Consider the following 25,232-nt stretch of genomic DNA (forward strand, 5'->3'; position numbering starts at 1 on the left):
GGACTCCCCCAGATGGAAGACAAACTTAGATGTGAACCAACCCTTAGTTATGTTAATTAACTCCTTATAGGGAAGAACAGGAAAAAAAACTGCAATTCTGCAATTATATATATATATTTTTATAAGTTTTGCACCACTGACTATGAGGCAGATGTTACATTAACTTTATTGTATGGGTCTGTACAACTCTGGTGATACTTAATAAGTGTTTGGGGGCTTTTTCAGTTGTTTTAAGAGTTGTGTTCAAAAATGTTTTTTTTCTTATTTGTTTTTAACCATCTTGTAAGTGCCATAACATTTTAATTTTTCAGAGTGTTATTCAGAGTTTCAGGGAGTGGTGCATGACCTTAAGGGCCCATTCACATGGCGTTTTTTTTTTTGGCAGCGGATTTTGATACGGAATCCGCCTCAAAATCCGCTGTAAAACCAGCTCCCATTGACTTCAATGGGAGCCGCTCGCTTCTTTTTTCCCCTAGCTAGTAGCGGAAAAAGAAGAGAGATGACCCTTCTTGTCGTGGATTCCACAGCTGAATAAGCCGTGGTGTCCGCCATGCAAGGCTCCCTCCCGATTAGGCCCATTCATTTGGGCCTAATCTGGAGCGGAATGCTGTGACGGAATGCCGATGCATTGCAAGCTGCAGGTAATGTTCAGACACGGAATGCAAATTCCGCTGTGTGAACATACCCTAAGGATGCGAAAAATCCCTATACTGCTCCCTTCAACTTTGCACTAGACACCAGACACTGTTAGTAGAGATGAGCGAACCATGAAATATTCGAGATTCGTTTTGAGTAGAGCCTCAATATTAGACTACTCGATCGAATATTGAATCCCATTATAGTCTATGGGAAAAAATACTTGTTTCAGGGGAAACCACTATTCGACTAAAGGAGAGTCACCAAGTCCATGAGTAGCAGGAGGAGAGTGTTTAGGAGGAGCGCTGTGCAGTTAAAGCGCACGGACCCCATTATAGTCTATGGGGTCTGTGCACTTTAACTGCACAGCGCTTGCAGTTGCGCTGATAAAAAGTAAGCTCCCTCGTAACCGTAAGCTGCCAGCTCTCCCGACTAGAAAAGATGAGCCTGCGGCAAATCAATGCTGGTTCTGCAGCAGGCTCATCTTTGCTAGTCGGAAGAGCTGGCAGCTTGCTGTTACGAGGGAGCTTACTTTTTCTCATAGGAATGCATTGACCAGCGTTGATTGGCCAGTGTACAGCATTCGGTCAATCAACGCTGCTTCTGTCGGTGGCTCGTCTGTGAGGAGGCGGAGTCTAAGATCAGACCACAGCTGTCTCCATTGTGGTCTGATTTTAGACTCTGCCTCCTCACAGACGAGCCTCCGGCAGAACCAGCGTTGATTGGCTGAATGCTGTACACTGGCCAATCAACGCTGGTCAATTCATTCCTATGAGAAAAAGTAAGCTCCCTTATAACAGCAAGCTGCCAGCATAGGGGCCACACGGTGGCTCAGTGGTTAGCACTGCAGCCTTGCAGAGCTGGAGCCCTGGTGTTCAAATCCCGCCAAGGGCAAAAAAACATCTGCAAGGAGTTTGTATGTTCTCCCCGTGTTTGCATGGATTTCCATCCCATATTCCAAAGACATACTGATAGGGAAAAATGTACATTGTGAGCTCTATGTGGGGCTCACAATCTACATTTAAAAAAAAAAAAAAAAAAACAAGCTGCCAGCTCTCCCGACTAGCAAGGACGAGCCTGCTGCAGAACCAGCGTTGATTTTCCAAATGCTATACACAGTATAGCATTCGGCCAATCAACGCTGGTTCTGAATCGAATATTTACTGCAAATAGCTAGTAGTATTCGATAGAGTACGAATATTTCGAATACCGTAGTATTCAATCGAATACCTACTCGATTGAATACTACTTGCTTATCTCTGTTGGCTTTTCAGTTAGTTTTTTGCAATGATTAGTTCACACAAATGCCTTTTAATGTCCATATATTCTATGTGTTTTATTATTACATGTACATATATGCATGTGTGTTTGCATCTTATTTTCTGATATAAAAATCATATATTTTTTTTTTGATTAGTCTCTAAAAGTTTCTCCCTCTAATAAAAATGTTGCATAGAATGTTTCCAATTTCCCAAAGGCTTTCATGAAGGATTTCCTTTCCAAATACCACTTTCTCCATTTATAAAAAGATATACTTATTAGTCAAATAATATCGTTACAGTTTAGCCTATAAAATGAAGAGGAAAAGAAGAGCTGTGCAAGATTGTGAGGCTGATATATCTGGGGAAATTAAGATACAGAGAGTCGCAGACTCTGGGGAAATAGAGATAATCAGTCTTTGCTGGAATCAGTTATGTATGACTAAATAATAATTTGACGTTCTATATATCCTCCCAGGACAGCTACCCTGCAAATAAGAAATATTCCATTTTATTAAACTATAAAAAAGCATATGGAGCTGCAGGATATACAGTAGAGTATGCATTCACCAAAATGATATATCAGATGTTTATTATGTTTTGTAAGATTAGGTTAAATAATCCCAGATGATCTTTGAAAATGTAAAGTAAATATTTGTAAATATTACAGATTGTAATTTAGATGATTTTCGTCAATATGTGTCATATTACTTTCTGTGTATATTGTATCTCCCTGAGTCGGCGGATGTCTCTCTGAATCACTGAAGATGTACAATGTCTTAAGTTACACTAGGAAAACAAAAGGAAAAGAGGATTATTAAAATCTAAAACTTTAGCTAAACAAATAAGGCTTATTTTTTCCATTTAGTCATTTTCTCTGGGAATTCCAAAAGGATCAAAGATTGCAGCTGAGACCATGTACTGTACATTGAGAAATATCTCCCATTGACTCAGTGCACCAGACAAGGATATAGGGGCTGGCAGATAAAGAGAGTAGAATTACAGTGATTCTGCATGTAAATTCAGAGAAAATAACCTGGCCATGAAACTGCTGTCCTATAGAATAGCCCTTGAAATGGATTACACGTGTACTTATTTCCTTTCCTAACAAACAACACTTTGATTGGAGTAGTGTTAAAGTGTTTCCAGTACCCTGTTTCCCCGAAAATAAGACAGTGTCTTATATTAAATTCTCTTCTGAAATATATGACCTGTCTTATTTTCGGGGGGTGTCTTATGGAGCGGCTGGAGCGGGGGACAATCGGCAGTCATGCCGGCGCTTCCTTAACAGAGTGCCGGCATGACTGCCGGTTGTAGGTGGTGCAAGAGGTGGTGGGGGAGGTATGCTAGTTACCTTCCCCATCTTCATAGCAGTGCTGGTGCTGCTGTTGGTCACGGTGGTGGAAGTGGTGGGCGGGGCTTAGCAGAGATTAGTGAGGCTTCCGGCGGTTGTGCCGGAGAGCCTTACTTAGTGGGCATTGCAGCCGGCTGAACGCTGTGCTCCGTGTGCACAGGAAAGCTGGCTGCCTCCTCTGCTGTGATACCACTGTTCCGGCTGCTGTGGGATGAGCTGGGAGAGTGGACTCCCCACAGCATACGATCTTACAGCAGCAGGAACAGTGGTATCACAGCAGAGGAGGCAGCCGGCATACCTGTGCACACGGAACATCGTGCACAGTGTTCTGCCGGCTGCAGTGTTTTTGGGGATGTCTTATTTTCGGGGGTGCCTTATATTAGGCAATTTAACAAAACCTCCCCCCATGCCTTACTTTTGGGGGATGTCTTATTTTCGGGGAAACAGAGTATACCCAATAATATATGATTTTGTAGTTGTAGCACAAATCATTTCCTTACATTGGAGCATAAAAAAAATAAAAATCATTTCCTTACATTGGAGCAAAAAAAATAAATAAAAATAAACATTGACCTTCACTGGTGACATGTACTGGTGACTCCTACTCGAATTCAACTCACAGGTGGAAAATTTCCATTGTTTTATATTTTAAATCATATACTTAGCTACAGCTATAGAGGTGGAAGAGGTTTAGGTCACATCCAAGGCCATAGATCCATTTGCAGATTAGAAGACAATAGTAATTTAGGTAATGCATTGTAGGTTAAGGGCACAGATTTAACATTGGAGCTCAGGATTTTGATATAGGCCTCTGTATATAAGCTCAGTGTACAGTACGTTATATCTAACTTAAATAACCAATTAGTATGTATTACAGAGGTGTCCTTACCTGCCCCCTGGACAGTCATGTTGGTTTTGATAAAGGTACTTAATGGGGTTGTCCCATTAAGAAAAGATAAGGGATAAGAAAACTTATCCCTTATTCACAGGATAAGGAACAAGTGTCAGATCGCTAGGGGTCTGACCTCTGAGTCCATCAGAGATCAGGAAAATGGGGGACTTTGCCTCCCCCTCATGAATAGAGGGCTAGTTGATTTGCGTGACCGACACTCCATTTACTGCTATGCAGTAACAGTGAATGGAGCTCCAGTCATACAAGCGCACTGGTGCTCCATTCACAAGGGAAAACTTTCAGTATTCCATTCCCCTGATCGCTGGGGACCTGACAATTAAATCCTGAGTGATCTGACAACCTTTTTAAGTACCCTTACTAAAAGTAACCTGACTGATAGATTAACACAAAAGGTTACACTTACTTTAAATTGTTGTTTTGGACTACATATTTTAGAATCATTTTAATTGGATCTAATAAAAGTTACATTTTAACTTGTTACTCCTTCAGTGAACCATAGCAATTAGAGTGACATCCCTTCAGTGACATATGTATATATATATATATATATATATATATATATATATATATATATATATATATATATATATTCATATAATACATGAATAAGCAACTTTCTTCATTTCTTATTCAATTGGTTGACATTATTTGCTTGTTTAGAATGCAGTTGTGAAAAGGTGGTCTGGAGGTCTATTGTCCTGCATCTCTGCTGAATGTATCTAATACTCTTTAACATACAGGAAGTTTCTAAAATATATAAATAATGTGTTATTTTTAATTAAATATTGATAATCTTCTTTGCAGACAAATGTATCCAGAGCCAACTGTAATAAGATCATCATGCTGTTCACTGATGGAGGAGAGGATAAGGCAACAGAAACATTCAAGCTGTACAATAAGAATAAAACTGTGAGTACTTTCCTAGGACTATATATATATATATATATATATATATATATATATATATATATATATAATACATCAAGGAGCTGTTTGCAAACACTCTAAGTGAAGATAAGGAGGAGAGCAACCTGATAAGTAGAGAAGGAAACCTATTTCTTTAAGAAGATATATTACAAAGTTATTTTATATTTAAATGTACTCTTCAGGCGCCTCTTTAAGGCGACCATATAGCTTTAGCAGCTACATGTCAATTGTTCATTCAGCTGGCAACTATTTCACCAAACCCTCCCACACATGCACACTCAGCTCAACTTATCATGCATATAGAATTAATAGGGGAGGGGGGGTAAGAAAATATGAGACACCTTCGCCATGAACAGAAGGAGTAGATGTTAAAAATTCAACGAGCCTGCCCCTTCGTTTCTTCGATATCATAAGCGATGGCAAAATTGGGAGGACCCTTTTTTCTTGTTCCCATAAAAATCTCCAGAACAACCCTAGTCTGACTTTTTTTTTTTTTTTTTTTTATCAGTAGCAAGTAGAGATGATTGAACAGCATTCGATCGAGTACATGTTCGATCGGATATCAGGCTGTTTGAGATGTTCGATTCCAGTCGAACACTAGGTGGCAAACTCACTAAAAATTCAATTCCCCTCCCACCTTCCCTGGCGCTTTTTTTGCACCAATAACTGTGCAGGGGAGGTGGGACAGGAACTACGACAACGGAGGCATCGGAAAATAATTGGAAAAAGTAATTGGCTGGCTAATTCAGGTGACCTCCACTTTATACGAACAGTGGATTTAATATCCAGTTCATATGAGACTGTGATCTATGTGATTGTGAGACAGGGATAGATCTACAGGCAGGGTTAGCTAGGGATGACCTTTATTTAGGTGGGAATGTCACTCACCCAGCTCTTTGGGGCTCTATCTGGTCGGGATCCCTGTCAGCTTGCGATATGCATGAGCTGACTTTTTCCCCTAGGAATGCATTGACCAGCGTTAATTGGCCGAATACCATACAAAGTACAGCATTCAGCCAATCAACGCTGGTACTGCCGGAGGCTCGTCTGTGAGGAGGCGGAGTCTGATTGAACTAGAATCGAGCCTGCTGTGGACCGATCTTAGACTCCACCTCTGCCAGCAGAACCAGCGTTGATTGGCTGAATGCTGTACTCTGTATGGCATTCGGCCAATCAACGCTGGTTCTGCCGGAGGAGGCGGAATTTAAGATCGGTCCACAGCAGTCTCCATTCTGGTCCGAATAATGTCTCATTTTCTCTTTTCTTTTCCCCACTCTTTATTCACTATTATTTATTTTCCTCCTTCCCATCCCTGTTGCTGCTTTTGCCTGTAATTGTCTTGTTCTCAGTTATATCATACTACTGTACATACAGTCCAATGAAAAAGTTTGGGCACCACTATTAATCTTAATCATTTTTAGTTCTAAATATTTTGGTGTTTGCAGCAGCCATTTCAGTTTGATATATCTAATAACTGATGGACACAGTAATATTTCAGGATTGAAATGAGGTTTATTGTACTAACAGAAAATGTGCAATATGCATTAAACCAAAATTTGACCGGTGCAAAAGTATGGGCACCTCAACAGAAAAGTGACATTAATATTTAGTAGATCCTCCTTTTGCAAAGATAACAGCCTCTAGTCGCTTCCTGTAGCTTTTAATCAGTTCCTGGATCCTGGATAAAGGTATTTTGGACAAACAATTCAAGTTCAGTTAAGTTAGATGGTCGCCGAGCATGGACAGCCCGCTTCAAATCATCCCACAGATGTTCAATGATATTCAGGTCTGGGGACTGGGATGGCCATTCCAGAACATTGTACTTGTTCCTCTGCATGAATGCCTGAGGATTTGGAGCGGTGTTTTGGATCATTGTCTTGCTGAAATCTCCATCCCCGGAGTAACTTCAACTTTGTCACTGATTCTTGAACATTATTCTCAAGAATCTGCTGATACTGAGTGGAATCCATGCGACCCTCAACTTTAACAAGATTCCCGGTGCCGGCATTGGCCACACAGCCCCAAAGCATGATGGAACCTCCACCAAATTTTACAGTGGGTAGCAAGTGTTTTTCTTGGAATGCTGTTTCTTTTTGGACGCCATGCATAACGCCTTTTTTTACAACCAAACAACTCAATCTTTGTTTCCAAAATGAAGTTGGCTTCTCCAAATGTGCTTTTGCATACCTCAGGCAACTCTATTTGTGGCGTACGTGCAGAAACGGCTTCTTTCTCATCACTCTCCCTGACAGCTTCTGCTTGTGCAAAGTGCGCTGTATTGTTACCGATGCACAGTGACACCATCTGCAGCAAGATGATGCTGCAGCTCTTTGGAGGTGGTCTGTGGATTGTCCTTGACTGTTCTCACCATTCTTCTTCTCTGCCTTTATGATATTTTTCTTGGCCTGCCACTTCTGGGCTTAACAAGAACTGTCCCTGTGGTCTTCCATTTCCTTACTATGTTCCTCACAGTGGAAACTGACAGGTTAAATCTCTGAGACAACTTTTTGTATCCTTCCCCTGAACAACTATGTTGAACAATCTTTGTTTTCAGATCATTTGAGAGCGGGCTGTCCATGTTCGGCGACCATCAAACTTACCTGAACTTGAATTGTTTTGTAGAAAGAAATGGTCCAAAATACCTTCATCCAGGATCCAGGAACTGATTAAAAGCTACAGGAAGCAACTAGAGGCTGTTATCTCTGCAAAAGGAGGATCTACTAAATATTAATGTCACTTTTCTGTTGAGGTGCCCATACTTTTGCACCGGTCAAATTTTGGTTTAATGCATATTGCGCATTTTCTGTTAGTACAATAAACCTCATTTCAATCCTGAAATATTACTGTGTCCATCAGTTATTAGATATATCAAACTGAAATGGCTGCTGCAAACACCAAAATATTTAGAACTAAAAATGATTAAGATTAATAGGGGTGCCCAAACTTTTTCATAGGACTGTATATTATTCGGTCCATCCATTATATTATTCAGTCCATTCATACTATTTTATTATTATTCATTATATTCTATATCTTACATAGTTCATCATTGCCTTTTACATTTTTGCAAACAATTTGTGAAATATTGTTCAGAACTATGTCTTAGGAACTATGATTTATGTGATTTTGGAATAAAAGGGCTGCTCTGTTGCACTCAAAATGTACATTACATTTTCACATTGTCTTTATACTTTACAAAAAGTATTACAAATATGATTTAACCTATTAAAGTAGCTAATATACAATAGTAACTAAGCTATTAATGAAAGCCACAGCACATTTCTGCTCTGAAAACTCAGCATAACAAATCTAGTCCTGCTGAGTGATTAAGGATGTAGCCAATAGGGACTATCTAGCCATATGCTGAAGAAATATACCACAGTTACTAACTATATTGCTCATGTATGACTTGAAATTTTAATGTCTGTACTATACATATAGTAAATTCCTATTTCTGTTACTATTCTTTATATACATGTTTTACATATAAGCACAACATAGTAAAAGGCTTCCAGGTTTACTTATAGCAGATTGCTTCTAATAACTACACTTGATTTGCAAAGGTTTAAGATAAAGAAGGTAAATTGAAAGACTTGAAATACCTATGGCATTTATATAGCAGTATTAATTCTTGATTAAAATGTATTAGTTCTCTTTTTATATTTGTGAGAGATTAAAGTTTGTACTATGCAGTTGTATAGCCATAGAAGCCATAGTATACTTTGTCATTTAGTTCAGCTTGTTCTCTTCACAATGGCTATGATATGTAAAATAATTAAAACTGCCACAAGGTGTCAGTACTGAGACACTATACAAATCATGTGAACAGCAATCTGATTTTCAGTACATGTTCCACTGTACTTTTTCTATTCCTTTCAATGGCTTTTTTGTGAGTTACAATAGTGTAGTGAGTTATCAGATTCAAGTTGAAGGTAGCTGCATATGTAAATATATATTGTGATGTTTCTAAGCCGCTGTTGATGTTAATGATGTTGTTAACCAGGAATGCTTACAGATTACGTTTAAACCCTTTTTTTTGTATATTACCCTTTTTATTTTATGTAATAGGCAATCATGTAGCTACTTGCTAAACTAAGTAGAGGAGTCAGTCTTCAATCTCCAACCAGTGTGAATTATGCCTTAATTATTAACAGGCTCTGGCTGCCAAGCGCCAAAATAAAATTGACACCGGTCAGGAGATGTAATACATTTCATGCATAATTCACACCAATTTTCTATCGTGAGTTATAACAAATTTTACATGCTTAGGCTTTCCAAGCCAACCTTGCTTTGTACTCTGCTCTGCCCACTTTCACAAAACGTGACGAGTGAGGCATAGAATAAATGGTTTGGCGCGGGAAATTGTCTTAGATGGGCTGTAAAAGTCCCTCCAGTGTGTCAGAATTCTGGCTTAATTTGTGCCAGAAAAGCTGACCTACAGACTGTGCAGCAAGGTATGTGGTGCAGACTATTCTCCCGGTTTTGTCAATTTGGTTGTTTAAAATGCAGCCAGATAGCAGAGAAGAGGAGCCCTGACCCAAGATGTAACTAGCAAAGACTAGGCCCCATGGCAGACTTTGACATGGGGCCTCCACCATGGCATAGTGCCCCTTTTCCTGGCCACCACACCCCATTTACACACACTATAATTTTCCAAAGTGGCCTCCACTCAGTATAATGTCCCATAGCAGCCCCTGCACACAAACACCTTTGCCGGGGCCTTACTTACCAATCCCCACTCCTGCTCACACCACCTCTGTTTCCCCTTCTTCCATTCCATGGGGCCCCAGCAATGTGATATACACACAGCGTCCCCTGAAGAGTAGAAAGGGAAGCTGAGGTGGCTGTGAGCAAGAACAGGGATTAGTAAGTAAATATGGCCTGTTACCTGCTGGAATTACTCCAGCAAATAACGGCCTATTAAAAAAAAAACAAAAAAAAACAGTAGGAGTCCACTGGGCCCATAAGGACGTGGGCTGACCCAGTTCTGAAACTAGTTGAGAAATAATCCATAAAACTCTTCTCTTGCCTTTCTGACTTGTAGGCCATAGACCACATTAGACCTGTGGCTTGCTAGTGAGTCGCCCCAGCTCGGCCTATGTAGATTCACGGTGCGAGCAGGCCCGACACCGGGGGCGGCAGCGCCTTGAAAAAGGGGAGTTTTAAGCAAAAATGGATTAAAGAAAAATAAAGAAAAATAAAAGTTTGTCGTGACGCCAGTTGGGGTTTTGGCTTGAGGTGAAGCCGGGCACTGTAGATAGGGCCTCTGGGAATAGATGGTGACGCAGTGCCAGATGTTATACCCTCCCCAACCAGGGCAGGTCCCAGGGCCAGATGATATAGGTGAAGAAGGGATGTTTCCAGGAGGAGTAACAGAGGATCGATGAAAGAATACAGTCCAGACAGGGGTTAACCAAACACTTACAGTTTACTTCTGTAGTCAGCAGGAGATAACAGATGTTACAGGAGGATTCACCTTGCTCCAGTATAGTGAGATGCCAGTCTTTCTTTTTTACCACTAGTATGATTCAGCCTTCCACTGCTGCTCAAACTCTCTAATAGATTTCCTCTGGTCCTGGGTTCCAGGAGCTCAAAGGTTAATTACAACTGGGTAGATCCCCCTTCTGGACAGCAGGTAACGCGAGTTCTTTGGGATGCTGGATGCACTCACCCCAACTCTGTATGTTACTGAGCCTCCAGGAATCTTGCATTCACTAGGCCTGGGTCCAGTGAGTCTCTCAATGTTCTTAGTGTTTCTCACACTAGTTAGGAATTGATGGTCCTATGACTGCAGCTCCGTGCCTGTGAGGTCTCATCTCATCTCTGCAGGTCTCCGGCCTCCTGTGCTGTTCTATCACACCATGCGGCTTGCAGCACACACTGCGCCTCCACACCTGCTCCTCTCTTGCACCCTCCTGCACTTTCTGATCTGGAACTGAAAAAGAGACCCTCTTCCAGTCTGTAGCTCCACCCCTTTTCTTAAAGGGACAGTGTCTGTGGAACTTTGTGTGTGCTAACAGGGTGACTGGATCTCACTATACCTTCACAGTACACAGTATAGATCACATAAGATGACATTTGTAGTGACCCACTCTGTGGGGCGCTACACTAGCTGCGGGCAGTGGGAGTGAATTACTTACCTCTCTGCTCGCCACTGCCTCCCACTGCTTCTAGTTCCACCCTTGACAAATCTCATCAGTGCGCCCAAAGCAAAGAAAGAGAAGGGCTGGTAGCAATGAGGTAAATAGTGAGTCGATACTGAATCCTGCATGATGCCAGTGATATGAAACACTAATGGGGGCCGTCCACTTTGTGGGAGACACTATATGGAGGAAACTGATGGACGCCCAGCCGCTGTATGAGAGACACTGATGAGGGCCATTTTACTGTATGGGAGCAGTGACGGGGGCCATTGAACTTCCTAGTGGTAGTGATCATATTCTATGGGGTTAGTGGTGGATGCCATTATACAGTGTGGGGGCAGGAATTAGGGGCCTTTATACTATATGAGTGCAGTGATGTGGCCATTATACTGCATAGGGGTCCTGATGAGGCAAATATCCTCTGGGTGGCAATAAACTGTGTAAAATATATAGGGGTATATTAAAGGTGGTATCCAAATTTATTATATTGATGTTCTATCATTAGGATAGGCCATGAATATTACATCTGCAGGGGTTCAGTGGCCAAGACCCCTGCAGATCAGCTGATCCACTGTATGGGGAACATTAATGTCCTTGTTTGTTGCCATTCCTATCCCTCTCTCCCCTGTTTTTTATTCTCTCTTCTCACCTTTGATGACACACCAGCATACAGCATAGTGATATATGATGATTATTTAGTGTTTTTGGAATTATATGTACCGTAGAAGTAGATTTTTAAAGTTCCCATAGCAATATGCAGTCACACACAGTCTACAGTGCCACTTGTACCATACACAGTTCCACTGGCCTATATATTGGATTAAATAAACCAAATAGCGTCCTTAATTAAAAAAATGTTTGTGTTTACAGAAATACTATCATTTGTCCATTCTCTGATCCAGTTGATAGGGATTTCCATAGTACAATATTACTGTAGTATATACTTTATTTCTGTCAAATAAGAAGTTTCCAGCAAAAACCTGCAATTTCAACATGTAATATTCCTGGATGTTTTTGCATAAAAACCTAGCACATTAATCAGCATTAACAGTATGAAAAAGTATGAATACCCAACCAGATGCTGAAGCGTCCTCAGAAGTCCAAATCTATTAAATTAAGTCTCCAAACACCTGCTGGTGCTGGGCCTGGAGGAGAGCGGAAATTATACAGGATAATAGCATGCCGGCAAGTGGATACAAGGCAGTGAGACGATCCATCATATGCAGACTTCTGAAAATCTCTTGAGAAAGTACAGAGAGATTTATTCAGCGTAGATATGTAAGCCCTGTTTTGCAGTCGTACTCTTTGGTTCCCTTGAATAATGTAATAGTAAATCTAAAACTGCCTGGTACTACAATATAAAGATTAAGAAACACAAATCATGTGGCCTACTGTACAGAGCAGGCCTGCTAAAGAATTGTACAATGTGGCCATTTTTACATTTATTTCCCTCTTTTATTGTATGTCAGAGCAGTTATGTCATGCAGTGTCTAGTTTCCAACCGCGATTATGCTAACAAGGTAATAGACCTATTATGTGTTTTTAGTGGAGATGTCCTTGCGCTATTAACTTTCCTGTGGGAGGATGTACATGTAATGCAGTTGTTTTTCACAAGCACTGTGATTTTTCACTATTGCTAATTTGTTTTGGCCTGCTTAAAGCATACCTCCAGTTTCAAGTAACTTTTATAAATGAATACAGCAGGTGAATATAAGAATCTTTGTAATATATCTTATATATCTGTTTCTTTACCACTTATTAATCTGCTTTCTTCCTCCTTATCTTCAGTCACACTGTTTGTTTACATAGAGATCCATCTCCAAATCCAGCTCACACTCAGAACTCTATGGAGGGGGAGGAGGAGGAGGAGGCTGTTGGCTGGTTAATTAATTTACTGTCTCATCTAGAGATGTCTTATCTGGAGATTAAAAGAGATCGGCCTCACTCTCAGAGCAACACAGTGTAGCAATAGCATTTATTTAGGTGTCTATTACAACAACGATCCTCCTCCTCCTCCCCTCTACTTAAACTTGCATATAAGTAAGTAGCTTAGTCTGAAAAGAGGAGGTGGAAGCAGATCTTCTTAATAAGATATATTACAAAGTTTCTTATATGTACCTGAACTATTCATGAATGCAAAGTTGGGCATAACTGGAGGTACGTTTTAAAGAAAAGTGTTACACAGGGAGATATTGTAGCAGAAATTTCTTAAAATGAAAATCAGTTCCCCATATTGAAATGCTATTTCTGTAGCAGCAAATTGTTACAACAAATCCAAACATTGTAAATATACTCTAAAATATTTGAGTGTATACACTACAAAAGTCATTCTATAACATGAGGTATTCATTAACTATGTGCATGTGAGGCAAAAAAAAAAATGTTATTGAAATACATAGTTTAGGTATCAGTACAGTGACAGCCATGGGCAGTGGCAGCAGTGCTTGTAAGGACTATGTCTTTTTTTCTCAGGCCTGAGGAATTCTGAAGCTAGATCTGCAGAAACTACATTCTCCTTTCCATAGTGCTGTAATGGGCTTATGTAAACTCAAAAATGTTTCCCTGTTCTCCCTCCCACTGCTAAAATGACTTTCACTGTAAAAATCACTGCTGTATTTGTCTCATCACAGACTGCAAGTCACCTATTTTGGATGACTTATCTCATATGATAGTGGGCAGGAAGGACAGGAGATAAGTGAAGATGGGCAGGTTTAGGCTAGTGGTGCAGACACTTTCTATCTCACTTAAAGCACTTTATTCATATTTGTACAGGTTAGTACCTATCTGTGTCTTGCATGAAGTTGGGGATATTTCTGATTGAGAGAAAGAAAGTTACAGAGCAGATTGCTCTTCTACCCACTGTTCCCCAGAAGCTCCAAGGTGGCGAGGATATGACCACTCTGTAACTATCTTGTCATAACTCTAATTTACCTTACTCTGAACCAACCTGCTTGAAGCCACACTTGAAAGACTAGGGTGTTGAGGCCAAACTGGAACTCCAGATTCCCCAAAATCATGAATAATGGAGAAGGGAAATCATAAAGTGACCCTGACAGTATTCAAAGATTAGTGATTAGTGAATAGTACGGTGAGAGTGTAACAGTTACCCATAAGGTCTAGCTACCCATGGGAAACATGATAGTGGCATTTGGAAGAATCCCTGCTCTATCATTACCCAGTCTTTAAGTTGGTGATGCCTATACCAGTCGACAAGCCTAGAGAGGTGGGCCACTTGGTATTACAGGGTCAAATCATGCAAATAAACCAGTTTTTTGGGAAGGAAAGCAACTTATCCTGGAGACGGGGAAGACTATTCCTCTACACAAAGGAGAAAAAGAACTTGGAAATTTCTCTAAGAAAAGTTGAGGGGCGTGAGATCAGTAAAGTCTGCATCAGATAAAGAAAGAGCAAAATATTAATTGTTGGGTCTCATTTGCGGTCAGATCAGAAAAGATATCCCCTGACTATATATTGTCATGGTCTGGGGTTGCTAGGTGGGGTGGCATAGACACAAAAGTCCAGTTTATTTTCACTCAAAAAGATAGTGCAGCAACAAAAGGAAATAATACAAAAATAAATCCCTGCCCGGCTAGGCTCTAACTAAACATAGAATAGGTTACCTCACCTAGAATAACAGAAATCCAAAAGCCAGTTTAATCATTCAGGACACAGCTCCAAAAATATGACCTCTTTCTTTGGCTCTCTAGCCAAACCCTGCCCAAAGTCTGCTGCTGCTGAGCAGACTCACTGCAGCTGAGTCGCTGCCGGAACATCCCCAAAGTGTGGACTGGAGGGGGGTGGAATGACAGGTCCCACTACCAACCTTCCTGCTATTCCTAAAAATCCAGCTCAGTACTGAGCATTTACCAAAATGCTCAGCAGACAAAAGTTGTCTGCTGAAAACAAACATTCCTTCTGGAGTTTTCTCATCTCCCCCACCTGAGTATTCTGGGTGAGATGTACACCCCCTCCATTACCTGACCAGCTATTGGCTTGTACATCCTTCCCCAGGAGGGAAATTAAGGTGAAAGATGTCCTCCACCCGTGCCGGTAAGTGAATGCCAAGATAGCAAATGGAGTCTGTAGCACATTGAAATTTGAAGTTGGACTGTAGGAGGCATTTCTGATGTGGGGGGATATTAAATGCCATAACCTCAGATTTATACATATTAATCTTAACGTTCGATAGGGTATGATACGTCGTAAACTCCTCAAGAAGACCAGGAAGGGTAATGTGTGGAGAGGTAAAAAAAAATAAAATCTTCTGCATATGCAGCAATTTTAGCAGATCAACCTCAGATAGTAAGTCCCAAGATGTCCAGAGTATTCCTGATCCAATGGAGGAACGGTTCCATTGTCAGGGCAAAAATCAGGGAGAAGGGTACCAGGTCAGTCTCGTCACATACAGTTACAAATGTCTGCAAGAGAGGAAGCCCCAGAGGCTGCAATGGAGTGCAGAGGAGATGCTAGCTGATAAGAGGGTGGAGGTGTGCCTGCCATGTTGGATCTGCTCTCACCAGAGGAAGCACCAGAGGAAGAGGAAGGAGAAAGATAGAACCAGGGTCAGTGATGTCTTTGGGCCTTTCCCCAGATCATATCAGTGGTGCAGGATGAAATCTACTGGTTACCAGTAGTGTCACAGGCACACAAGTTCTCACTACTCACATGCCAAGACTATGCACCCCTAACTGGAGCTATTAAATAAATGTCCTAATATAAATTGTACCAACATTTTGTAGGACATTTAAAAATTAACCATGTATTTGCCTTTTTCTAATGCCCACTTCATCCAAAACACAGAACAATGAACATTAAACTATTCATGGTATCAAGTACAGTATTATTAACCATTACCTATAATGATGCAAAGTCTTTTCAAGTAACACATTGTACTAGCCTAGAGGAACGTTTCTAAACTGACATTGTCAGTAAAGATTCAGTTATCTCAGTTACTACAATCTAATAATTATAATTTCCTGTAATATAATATACTGACGTTCCTTATTTATGCCAGATTTCCAGCAGAAACTTGTGTACACCAGGCATGTGACATTTGTCAGAGTCCTGTTCTTTGCAAAGGTCAAATTAGAAATATTATGGTAAATCCTAAAATAGCAAGACGCTATCATTAATAAAGATGTCTGTAAAATAAACATGTCATATATTTTGATAAGGCGGACTTACACTTTAAACTTTACACGAATGGATTCTTAGGAAAAGTCCCCTAAAAGATTTAAATTTTACAGAAGGAGAAGCAATATAAGTTTGCCAGTGCAGTAGGGTTACATTTGTGACTTTATAATGTTGATTTACACTGGTCTGCAGTTAATCCTACTGAACCATACTGTATCTCCTTGCTTCAGATATGTCAAGATGAGTAGCACAAGATGACTAACGTTGACAAAAATTTTTTTTTAAAAAAAATGCATAATTCACAACTCCTTAACTGAGTAAGCTGTTTATCTTGCTGCACTCACAATAGATTAGATGAATTTACCCACAAGTAAAAGTAAAGAAGTCCATATCTGTATGTTCACCTTTTTTGTTAAAATGTATCTTCTAATTGAGTTATACATAGTGACAGTTAAAATGGTTTTTTATTAGCAGGGTTTGTTATAAAGTTTTCAAATATTTAGAGTTTGCCTTGCACAATTTTATAAAAGTGGTAGACAGCTGACCATCATTTTGCTGTCCATTTAGTGGACACAAAGGTGTGTAAAAATCGAGAAAAAAAATAACTTTCCTGTGCTGTGCTGTGGCATCCTCCAGCGCTCTGGTTCTTTTTCCAAGCTGTTCACCATCTTATTCGGTCCCCATGTCACAAGTGAGGCCTGTGATTGGATCTCAGCAGTCATGTGCGGAGAGACAAAGTCTTCATGCTTTGACACTACAACATAGCATGATGACATTGTGACTCCTGGGTGCTGGATTAGATAGCGGACAGCCCAGGAAGAGGACCAGAATGTCGGATACATAGCCTAGGACAGGTAGGTTAATGTTTTATATTTTTACACACCTTCCCTACCCCTCCGCTTATACACTGGGGCCTGAGTAACTCTGACTAGAATAGACAACTTTTCCCGCCACTTCTGTTTCAAAATGAGAAGCAAACCTTACATATTATACATCACTAGTTATACATTATGGGAAGAATATGCAAATCTGACTTCCATGATGTAATTAGGATGCCAGTGCCTCAAGAATGCACACCAATAGAGGGCGCTCACTGAGAATGTGCAAGTCTATCTTCCATGATGTAATTAGGAAGACAGAGTCTCAGTCAAGCAAACCAATAGAGGGCGCTCCCTATGGAGTGACAACATCCCCCCAACCCTAGTTATACATTATAAATTAACAGAATATTCAGTCAGTAGTATTAACTAAAACATTTCTATAGTATTGTTTCTACATCTATTACGCAGGTCCATGTATCTCCAAAGTAAGGATTAATGTCCTACCAATCTGCTCATTCTTCGGCTAAGTACTGCCTAAGTGATGGGGGCTTATCTAATGGTTGGGGCCTAACATTCTTGTTTTACTACAGACAGGGCATAGCAGAGCAGCTCATACTTTAGCCAAACACTGGCTATGAGGAGGGACATGGGTGATCTCCTGAACATGTAGACAAGATTTATTTCTATATATATTACTTAATTTCAACTGTAATGTGAGGTAAAATATGGTTAATGTAAAACAGAAAATGTAAGGAGGAAGAGCTGGGATATTTGTTATCTTTAGGTTTCTTTTAAGCTTGATATTAATTAAACCAGTCATGAACCAAGTCATTTATTCAGTAAAATAATTCTGCTTTTACAGTAAAGAAAGATTATCACATGCTATTTTTAAACAATTTAAAGGGATTTTCTGGGCTTTTCCTGACTTATTCTAAAGATAGGTCACTAACATCAGTTTTATGAGGGACTAGCTGGTACCTGCGACTTCGTCTGCGGTGATTGTAGCAGTGGGTATACACAGGCACGGGTAAGGTTTTCGTACTGTGTATAAGGTATGGGATATGAAATGTAACTTTGTATCTTGTTGTTGCTGTAATTCAGAGAATACGTGAGACTTTTGTGTTGAAGGTAATTTGTATTTGAGCTGCTATATATACGGTGTTGTGAGAAACTTTACATAGTGACTTTGGGACAGAAGTATTTGAAGTTAACCCTTTGCCGTCTATGGCATTTTTTGATTTTGGTCTTTCATTTTTGACTCCCCTCCTTCTAAACCCCATAACTTTTTTATTTCTCCGCTCCCAGGGTCATAGGAGGTCTTAATTTTTTTTGGGACAAATTTTTCTTCATGATGCCACCATTATTTATTCTATATAATGTACTGGGAAGCAGGGAAAAAATTCTGAATGGGGTGGATTTGACCAAAAAATGCATTTCTGAGACTTTCTTAGGGGCTTTGGTTTTACGGCGTTCACTGTGCAACCAAAATGACATGTCCCCTGTATTATGTGTTTCGTTACGATTCCGGGGATACCAAATTTATTTGGTTTTATTTACATTTTGACCCCTTAAAAAAATCCAAAACTGTGTTAAAACATTTGTTTTTTGAAAAGTCGTCATATTCCGACAGCCGTAACTTTTTTATACGTGCGTGTACGGGGATGTATAGGGCGTCTTTTTTTGCGGGACCGGGTGTACTTTGTAGTTCTACCATTTTCAGGAAATGTTATTGCTTTGATCACTTTTTATTCAAATTTTTATCAGAATCAAAAGAGTGAAAAAATGGCGGTTTGGCACTTTTGACCATTTTTTCCGCTACGGCGTTTACCGAACAGGAAAAATATTTGTATAGCTTTGTAGAGCGGGCGATTTCGGACGCGGGGATACCTAACATGTATGTGTTTCACAGTTTTTAACTACTTTTATATGTGTTCTAGGGAAAGGGGGGGGTGATTTGAATTTTTTATCCTTTTTATTTGTTTTTATATGTTTTTTTTTTACTTTTTTAAACTTTTTTTTTGCATTTATTAGACTTCCTAGGGGTATTGACATGGGTGGGCGGTGTCGCGGATTGTCAGAGCGGTGGGGGTCGGCAAACATGGCTGCTCCGGAGCGTTAAAGAGAGCCTCCTGGAGTATCGTTAAGGTGAGGGGCAAAGTGGTAAAGTATATGTATATGTGATTGTGTGGGGTTAGGGGCAAGGCTGTAGAGGGCAATATAAATTTTGTGGCTTGCTATGGTCCAAAGTGTGTGAGATTGCAGAGATGGTGGTGTGAGTTTGGGTTTTGTGGGGGTCCTGGCACAAACGTATGTGCGCTATTGTGACGAAAAGTAGCCTATTGCGCAATCGAGTGTAGTGACTATGTTTGTGGAAACTTTCAGCCAAATCGGTCGAGCGGGTTTTGCGTGATTGAGGAACAAACATCCAAACATCCAAACACACAAACCCACAAACATCCAAACTCACAAACTTTCACATTTATAATATTAATAGGATGACACCCAACACCCCTATTGTCTAGCTGTCTTCAGCAGCTAATATACTGAGAATGGAGCAGGAAGCAGTCAGCCCTGTTCTCTGTGTAGCAGTGGAACTGATACACTGTAGCTTAGGTCCTATTCAAAGAAATGGGAGCTGATCTGCAGTATCAGGTCTCACCACTACAATGAAAAGGGATGTCTACTTCCTGCTCCAATCTCTGTGTATCAGCTGCTGAGAACAGTTGTTTGGTGGAGATGTTGAGTGTCTGACCCTCACCACACCGGTCTGATCTTGATGTTAATTCCATCTGCACATACAATACAGTATAAAATATAGTAGCTTGAATATACTAGTGCCCTATACAAAGTTAGATATGCTGCAGGCTTTCCTTACCCATGGCAATGTTTAGGCTTGCTCAAGATGTTTCCAGGCACTCCTTAGGACCAGGTATCCAAGGTACATTTCAAGTCAGCCCCAAGTTTGGCTCTTGGTCCTATATTTTTACCATATAGAAATATCCCTGTATTCTGAAAAGCATGCCGTATATAATTGGCTATTCATGCCTAATGCCCCTACATCTGTATAAGTGTACTAATTTTTCACATGTAATGACATTGGAAGCACTAATGGACTCGGTCATGAAAGCTGTTGTTTCACATTTGTTATATGTTTTTATTGAAAGTATTACTTAGAGAACCTGATACTTAAATGTTTGGATAAGTCAGTTACCTCCTTTACATTACAGAGGTCAGTGTGTAATGCACTCTATTATTTCTCTAAACTGTAGTGGAAGCAACTGCAATTTAGAAATGAACATCCACTCGTCCCTTGTGTCTGGTCTATCTCAAAAGTTTCTATGGTATCCTAAGTAAGGTCATGCGAGGGATGATTCAGTTCTGTTAGTATTTTACATTTTTCACTGTGTTCATTTTCCACAAATACTCTTCCAATTACTTATATTCTCTTTGTTACCATTAGAGGTGATCATGGGCAATTTATAAAGTGATGTTGTTCTTGTGACCTTTTACAATCTAAGGTCAGAAAGAAAGCAGCCACCACCTTCTTGGTGTAAAAAAGGACTTGCTGATATTTTTCTAATAATTAGACATTTTATTTTAGTTCTTGAAACTATTTCACTGTTTATTTTTTACTTATGAAAATACAAAAGACATTCTGTTTAAATATGTGACATTGACCCTGCATGAGTTAGCTCAATGGTCAAAACACAGTAGAGAGGCATATGAAAATAGAAACATGGGAATGCAATTTATTGCAAGCAGAATTGTGACTAGCCCTTACCCAGGGTAAATATTCATTTCACTTCCCTAATGTTGGAATGCAAAACATTAAAGCAGACCTTTCCCTAGCTAGGGACCTGGTTGGGCATGTGTTTCAATTGTTAAAATTATTTTATACCCTGTACTTATCCTACACGTATCCTATGGGCCCAATAACAAACTTTTTACTATACCCCCATCCCCACATGGCATGATGCCCCTTTCCTTGCATCAACACAGTATAATGCTACTTTTCTGGCACCCGCATGGTATAACTTCTCCATTACTGACCCCCATATGGTATAACACCTCCTTTTCTGGATCCACATGGTATAACGCTTCCCCTCACCTACCACATTGTATATTGCCTGGTTATTGGCCTCCATACAGTTTGTGGCCTCCTATACTGGCCTCCACACAGTAAATACACCCATTACTAGCCTGTAATGCAGTCAGTGCTCCCTTTACAGGCCTCCATATAAACCAGTTGACTTTTACCATAGTTTATAATGAAGCCTATTATACATGACCACATGTTAATAAACAAAAGTGACCCATCCCGTTTATCTGTCTATAGAAGAATCATATAAGTATTTTATTTAGAGATGAGCGAGTAGTATTCGATCAAATATTACGGTATTCGAAATACTCCTACTCGATCGAGTACCACTCGCTATTCGAATGGAAAAGTTCAATGCAGAACCAGCATTGATTGGCCGAATGCTATACAGTCGGCCAATCAACGTGGATTCTTCTCCTACGTTTAGAAGTCTTCTCCGTGCAGCTTCCCCGCGGCGTCTTCCGGCTCTGAATTCACTCTGCCAGGCATCGGGCCTGGGCAGAACCGACTGCGCATGCCCGCACTACATTTTCTTGTAGTGCGGGCATGCGCAGTCGGCTCTGCCCAGGCCCGATGCCTGGCAGAGTGAATTCAGAGCCGGAAGATGCCGCGGGGACGCTGCACGGAGAAGACTTCTCGGAGGATCCAGCCCAACCCTCACTCGTGGACTTGGTAAGTATAATTTGATCGAACGTTGCCTTCCCCTGAAACCCCTACCCCCCATAGACTATAATAGGATTCGATATTCGATTCGAGTAGTCGAATATTGAGCGGCTACTCGAAACGAATATCGAACCTCGAACATTTTACTGTTCGCTCATCTCTAATTTTATTTAAAAAGTGAGATTTAGAAACTGTATATGTTAAGAAATCTTCAGTCATACCTATTATTTTTGGGCTTCTAGGTTAACATTAGTGCATTCATACCAATGATATTTATCTGCGGTGTTGTGTATTGGGGAAGATTTACTAATCTTGTTTAGACAGTGAAAACCTAGGCTAGAGAATTTAAGATGTTCCAGATTTATCATTGTGGTTCATTCAGGTTATTAAATTTGGTGCAGCTTTAAATGTTTAGTTTAAATTTATACTACCACTAGGTCTTGGGCCCCTGCTGATTTTTTTTCTTCTTTTATTAAATAAGCCATTACCTGCTGGTGTAATCACAGCAGGAAACTGGCCCTATTTACTTACCGATCTCCGTTCTCCTGCCTCTGCTTCACCTTCCACCCTCCACGGCACCTCATGTGTCCCTGCGATATGATATGGGATGCACTGGGCCATGGCAAGAGTATACTGACATTATACTACTGTGGGATCTCTCCAGACCCCAGAGTATAATGATTGGAGGCCCAGGGGAGATGAGCGAGCATAAAAAACACTGTTACTCACCTCTCCTGAGCTCTGGCAGAGTCACGGGGATCAGTCCGGTGCCACGATGCATAAACCACATCTGTGATGTCATTGAAGAAGGCCAAAAACAATATGAAGTTGCTCTGGAGTTCAGGAGAGTATAATAATAGTGCTTGGGTATTTTACCCCCAAAATTTTGGGTTCTGCCGAACCTGAAATTTTTGGAATATTTGCAATGAACACTATAGTGACCACAATTGGACATAATACTGTAAGGAGGAGACACTACAAAACACTGTACGGAGGGGTTTCAGGCGGTCGCTTCAGGTCGCCTCATAGGAGGTGTGGCGCTGGGTATGAAATATTATACTGTGTAGAGGGGACACTGTGGCATTATACTGTGAGGAGGTGATGCTGTGGGACATTATACTGTGTAGAGGGGACACTATGTGACATTATACTGTGAGGAGGGGCCACTATGGGACATTATACTGTGTAGAGGGGATGCTATGTGACATTATACTGCGTGGAGGGGATGCTATGGGACATTATACTATGAGGAGGGGTCAATATGGGATATACTATCCGAAGGCCACTTTGAGATATTATAGTGTGTAAATGAGGCCAAAAGTTTGGTATGGTGCCCAGTGTTTGCTAGTTATGCCTCTGACTACATATTAGCTTACACTGAAACAGAATTTTGCGCCCTGTCTTTCTTAATAAGCCACATTCCTTTATTGGATAAGGCAAAGTGTCTAAACCTATCGTATGGCGTGTAAGCTAAGTAATATTCAAAAATTGTGACATCACTACAAGACTGTGTATCATACTCATGTTCTTTCTGTTGTCTGAGTGGGAAAGATCATATTGTTGATAAGTTGGAGACTTCTGTGTACTTCTTAATAAGTAGTAGTACTACTTAATAGTATTTGTTACCTCTAAAGGGACTTTATCAGCAGTAAATTCATTATAAACCTAATGACAGTATCTTGTAGAGGCCCTTCTGCAATATGGATAGTAGTATATCAGTGTTTACTTGGCAGCTCTAAATATTGTTAAAGTTGTGGTATAACCACCGGATAAGACATTCATAGAACAAAAGCACAATATAATAGATCTTAAATCTTTCTAAGGCCTGGATGATAATGTTTATTCTTTATTTCTAGGTTCGTGTATTTACCTTTTCTGTTGGACAACATAATTATGACAAGGGACCCATACAGTGGATGGCTTGTGAAAACAAAGGTATAGTACATGCAAAATGGCTTATGTTTTTGTAAAAAATCAAGTTTTAAAGATTCTTCCTTTCTTCACCAAAGTAGAATGAAGACTTTATCTAATATTTACCTCTGTTCTGTAATAAGCCCCATAATTGTATGTAAAATATTTATTCTTAAGAGGATTCTTAGACAACCCATTTTCACATTTTCATTTAGCATATATGAGTTTAAAAGCTGATGTAGGACCTATCTTGCCCATGCATTGATTTTAATGGACAATGTGTAATGCTTTATTCAGTGTTGCACCTTTAGGCACTGATTCTTGCACGGTAACTCGTGTAAGGATCAGCACTGCAAAACAGAATCCCATTGACTTCAATGGATTCCATTTAGCATGCGTAACACATTGAAATCAATAGGTTAAAAAGCCTCAGCCTGGCTGACTGGTCTAAAGACTAATGTATTTCACTAAAATATATAACTTTCATTATTTGCCACATAGGCTAAAAACGTCTAAACACATTACAACATAAACACCCTTGTAAGTTAAAGTTGCACAGCTAACTATGCTGACGTGCCCTCCCTTAGGACAATTCACTATATTTGCACTATGTGGGTGATAAGGTGCCATTCACACATAGATGTCTACCCACATCGATTGTTCAAGGGATTAAGGTAATAACACACTGAATAACCCTTGGGTGGCTAATTAGATAAGATCAAAAGGTGCTATACAGAGATAGTGTGGAGTGAACTATACTTCCTATGTCCTAATTGAACTCTGCCTTACATCTGCGTGATAGCAGCCTCATTGTATTGATTCCCTGTTAGTGAAGTGGGACTCATATTTAGCAATACAACAATTCGTTACACTGTACTAAACAGCAGCAGTATCGGCAGTATCAGCACTATTGTTCAACTCCTATAGCCACTAGACACCCCGTTGAAGCTGGATCCTGATACATAGACCCTAGTGCTGCCGGAGCGCTACCTAGGATACTTGCAGACTATTTATAAAATCATGCTCTACGCGTTTTGCCTGTACTAAAACAGGCTCATCAGGAGCTAGGTACGTGATGTATAAAGGATAAAGCAATATAATCGGTGTGCAGTAAAAACTGCAGTTCTTGAGGCACTGATGGTGTGCCCCAATACTTAGAATGTCTGACGTCTTGCCTGCGCTCACACACAACTATATAGTGTGGAACGTCTAAAGGACCCGCCTCCCTATCGCCGCCCACCGGATGAATGACCAATAACATTTTATCAACTCATCCAGCCCCTCGGCTCCCATCCAGGGGCGTTCCTCCGTCACATATCCATCAGCTGATCTGGTAGGTCACATGATCATCCATCAAAATATTCCAGACGATC

General features: G+C 40.3%; 1 protein-coding gene across 7 annotated transcripts in view; it reads left to right on the plus strand.

The window, feature by feature from the left end:
• CACNA2D1 (calcium voltage-gated channel auxiliary subunit alpha2delta 1) overlaps window positions 1-25,232 on the plus strand; it is a 561,607-nt gene that overhangs the window by 438,454 nt on the left and 97,921 nt on the right. For all 7 annotated transcript variants that reach the window (XM_075274041.1, XM_075274040.1, XM_075274043.1 and 4 more), the window contains exons 12-13: window positions 4,967-5,071; window positions 23,805-23,883. In XM_075274041.1, the coding sequence (XP_075130142.1) occupies window positions 4,967-5,071; window positions 23,805-23,883 (184 nt within the window). The remainder of the gene's footprint in view (window positions 1-4,966; window positions 5,072-23,804; window positions 23,884-25,232) is intronic.

This window comes from Leptodactylus fuscus, chromosome 5 (genome assembly GCF_031893055.1).
Source record: "Leptodactylus fuscus isolate aLepFus1 chromosome 5, aLepFus1.hap2, whole genome shotgun sequence".
In the NCBI taxonomy this organism is placed as follows: domain Eukaryota; kingdom Metazoa; phylum Chordata; class Amphibia; order Anura; family Leptodactylidae; genus Leptodactylus; species Leptodactylus fuscus.